The 4,309-nt window shown below is 40.2% G+C and overlaps 1 protein-coding gene across 1 annotated transcript; it reads left to right on the plus strand.

Annotated features, from left to right (window-relative positions):
- The first annotated feature begins 232 nt into the window (after positions 1 to 232).
- On the plus strand, positions 233 to 3,577 carry six6b (SIX homeobox 6b). The gene is made up of 2 exons (XM_073816558.1): positions 233 to 1,709; positions 2,979 to 3,577. Exons 1-2 carry the CDS (start codon positions 1,138 to 1,140, stop codon positions 3,142 to 3,144), a joined length of 738 nt encoding a protein of 245 aa, XP_073672659.1. The 5' UTR covers positions 233 to 1,137; the 3' UTR covers positions 3,145 to 3,577.
- The last annotated feature ends 732 nt before the right edge of the window (positions 3,578 to 4,309 follow it).

The following is a 4,309-nucleotide window of genomic DNA, read 5'->3' on the forward strand; positions in this document are numbered from 1 at the left end:
GTGATACCCCTGATCAATTCCCAAATGATCTCAGAATGTTTCACTGATGATTTGTGAAATCAAAACCCAGGACGAAAATATTTCCTTTTGCATGATACATTTGAAATGCTCGATTATAACTGCTTATGTAAGCACTTAATAGGGTATTTTGCCTGCTGGTAACCAAAGATCATCAGACTCGTGTCCACGTGCAGCTGGAAGGCGGAATGGTTTGTCCAGTTAAGGACTCGTTTCATTCTAAACAGCGCGATATTAAATTTGACAGGCCAATGACTGTTGCGCTGAGCTGTCAGATGTCTACGAGCTCCTATCATTGAATGCGTAACCGAACGAATCTTTCTTAATTTGTTTCCTTTTTATGTCAGCGGCCGTTATTCTTCACAAGCGAGACTCCGGGGCTGACGACTGACTTCTTCACTGAAAATCCACACAACAGCCGGATGATCTTATTTAATGTCATTTGTCATTTCAATCCGAGCCATTCGTGCGTCGGAATACGCTATTCGTAAGGATGAAAAGCCAATCATGTCTTGTCCTGTGTTGTTAAGACTATAAAAAAGCCGATGATTGAGCGCTTCAATATAACATATCCCGCACTGTACTTTCCATTAGGTTCTAAAATTTTCAGAAAGTAGTTTATGTCGTATAAACTTCGCTTAAAATGTGCGTGAAACACGCAAGCGAGCGTAATTAACTCGCGGGGATTCGGTAAAAGCAGAGGTCGCTGATGTTTACATTGTAAAAGGCGCTGTCGAGGTCTGGGAGGTGCTGAAATCTACTCAAGCTCAGTTCCGCGTGATTGGCACGCTTGACAGTGATTGACAGGCGTCGGTGGAAACTACGCAACCAATCTGCCAAGTCCAATAGAAAATCAGAAGCGGGCAGCACGTCTTTTCCCTCCTCAAAAAACATCTTCATTCTTGTGCTATAATCTCGTGCCCTCGAACTCTCGGTATCTCCAGCCGAGGCAGACCGACAGAGCGACGTCTCTATTTCTCTCCATCGTCTAACGTTTATCAGCTGACTGTGGAATTGCCTTTTTGTCTGGATTCGACTGGGGGAGACAGAGAAAAGCCACAGAAAGCACGAAGCTGTGCTTGAGGTAGAGTGGACTCCGAGGGGTAAACAGAAGCCTTCATGTTTCAGTTGCCAATCTTGAATTTTAGTCCCCAGCAGGTAGCGGGGGTATGCGAGACTTTGGAAGAGAGCGGAGACATCGAGCGTCTCGGCCGATTCCTTTGGTCGCTGCCCGTCGCCCCCGCTGCCTGCGAGGTGCTGAACAGGAATGAGTCTGTTCTGCGGGCTCGAGCTATCGTAGCCTTCCACACTGGGAATTTCCGTGAGCTTTACCACATTCTGGAGAACCACAAGTTCACCAAAGAGTCGCATTCCAAACTGCAAGCACTTTGGTTGGAGTCACACTACCAGGAGGCAGAGAAGCTCCGAGGCCGCCCGCTAGGGCCGGTGGACAAATACCGGGTACGGAAGAAGTTCCCTCTGCCTAAAACAATTTGGGATGGAGAACAAAAGACGCACTGCTTTAAAGAAAGGACCCGGCATTTACTTCGAGAATGGTACCTCCAGGATCCTTATCCGAATCCAAGTAAAAAGAGAGAGCTTGCACAAGCTACGGGACTCACTCCCACTCAAGTGGGGAATTGGTTTAAAAATCGAAGACAAAGGGACAGAGCCGCGGCCGCTAAAAACAGGTGTGTTTTATCGATTTCATTCATGGGGCTTATAAAGAGCAAATCTGTCATATTTCAGGTATAAAACTAAAGTAAGATATCTCGATCAAGTCTAAATGAAATCTACAAATTTAATAAAGAAAATGCTAGGCTAAAGCATAACATACTGTCAACCCTAACCCTAACAAATAAACCAACAGTAGCCGATTTAAAAGTAAAAAATACCAACCGATTAATCAACATAGGCTAGGCTACTGTATGTGACCACCGGTTATTATTTATAATAATAACTGTGTCTTTTAACCTGAGCAGTTTTTCATTTTCTGATTAAAGCCGGCATTTGCTGAACACGTTTTTTATTAAATGTTTACTGAAAGAGAAAAAAGAAAGGATAAAAATAACAGCGCAAAAAGCGCCGTCGCATGTACAAAATGCTGTTATTTGTCACTTCTGACCAAAAATCAGTGGTTATAGCTTTTGTGTGTGTGTTATGGTTTGGGCCTAGTCTGCATCCCTGGGTAAATGTCCTTTTCGATAGACTATGCGAAATAAAAATTAACGAGAGACTAAAAACCGCAACATAGATTAAATTATGTTTAGGCTTTTTTTCATTTTAGCCCGGTAACTAATCTTTATTGGTTTCGACAGTTCAGCTGTGAATTTAAAAAAAAATCTATCGTGATTTCAAGAGGCTGTTTATTTAGTTGTGCGTTCGCTAAAGTGATACAAACAAGGAACGTTTACTAAAATAATTGCGTTCTATATTTTAGTCAAGTTTAAATTTAAAAGCTGATGTAACACCGTTAAAATTAGACTACCAATTCCAAATATATAAATAGGCCTATACCAAATTTATATTTTTAAATCAGCCTGTTTTTGGTTAAAACGTGTTTGGACCAATAAACTAAGAATAAATGTTTCTTCATTACCATTATTTTTATTGAACAAAGCCTACATAACACATGTAGGCTATGCGCGCGTTGGCTCTAGCATTTAGATGCTCTTCCATTTCGTGTTCTTCCGGGGCATTCCGGTAGTAGGCTAAACCTAGAGCCTAAAATCAGCGGAGCATCAGTTCATAACACGTCCATATAATTCCTCTTTAGTGTTTACAGTATTTTTATCTTATTTCTAAAATAGCCTCGTTTAAATTAAGTTTTAAATGTTCTGAAAGTTCTAAAAGAAAAATATACAAGGCTATGCATAAAAATCTACACTTGTTAATCACCGATTCCATTTAGTTAGAACAGAAAACCCTTCATCTGAAACCATTCCTTTTTCTTTTTAAAGGTTACAACAGCAGGTGTTGTCTAATGGCTCGGTTCGGTCCTTAAGTGGAGAGGATGGTGCTGTAGACCGACTGGGGAACGCGTCGAGCCCTGAAGCGAGCCTGTCGAGCAAAGCCGCCGCGTCGGCTATCTCCATCACTTCAAGTGACAGCGAATGTGACATCTAACATCGCACCACGAACCGGCCCGCGGGCTATACGGGAAGACTATGAGAAAATTAACACATACGAAGGAAATCGAGACAGACAATCAGCAAGATAAACAAGCACATTAGTGCCTGCCTTAACGTATCAGAGGCCGTGTTTTTGTTTTGTTTTTTATTTGGAGGCTGTTACACCAGCCTGGAATCTTGGGATTCATGGAATGCTTTATCTTTAAAATGTATTTATCTTTTTGTGAGAACAAAGTAGGGGCAAACGCGGGGGAAAAAAAATACTATCTGTATTAAAACTACTTTTGTAATCGATTGCCTCAAGCAAATAGGTGCCCCTACGGAAATAATATTCACACTTTTTTATTTTGAAAAGGACTTCATGGTGAAACGTTTTACCTCCCAGGTTTTCTAAGGTGTTTACGCATTAAATTGTTGCTCTTATAGAATCTGATTTTTATTTGCTTGGTCATTTCAAGTCTGGTCATTTTCGGTGTTAAACGAACGACTTTTAGAGTGTGTGCGCCGATAATGAAGATATTAGAAATTGAAGGACTTGACGCTAATAAAACTTTGATGCTCAAAGTAAACAGAAAGACTTATTCTCATCAATTACCAATATTAAACCAAATTCATGTTTATTTCCGATAACCATTTTGTTGAAAAGCTACGATTTATTATTATTATAAGAAGTATAACCTATTATTACACTCTTAAAAATAAAGGTGCTTTCATAGAAGCACCTTTTAGTCTAAATGGCTCCATAAAGAATTGTTAACATCTGAAGAACATGTCTGTTTCACAAAAGGTTCTTTGCGGTGAAAGAAGGTTCTTCAGATTATAAAAAGGTAAGCAAGAAATGATTCTTTAAAGAACCTTTGACTGAATGGTTCTCTGTGGAACCAAAAATGTTTTTTCTATGGCATCGCTTATTTTTAAGGGTGTGTTGGATTTTTTTTTTATCTCATATTTTAGACTGCCCTGAGATCCTGTTTTTTAACCTTAATATCATTCGCATATGTGAATGCATTGTGTCTGCATTCACCCTTCATTTAGGCAGACAACCACTTGAACTTCTGCCTCTGTATTCCTGGTATAAATGGTGTGAGGTTCACGCACAGCCAGTAATCGGTATGTAGGCTATAGTGGTGTGTTTAACCTGATAACTTACTGTGTGTCCA

Source organism: Garra rufa, chromosome 13, assembly GCF_049309525.1.
Source record: "Garra rufa chromosome 13, GarRuf1.0, whole genome shotgun sequence".
NCBI classification, from domain to species: domain Eukaryota; kingdom Metazoa; phylum Chordata; class Actinopteri; order Cypriniformes; family Cyprinidae; genus Garra; species Garra rufa.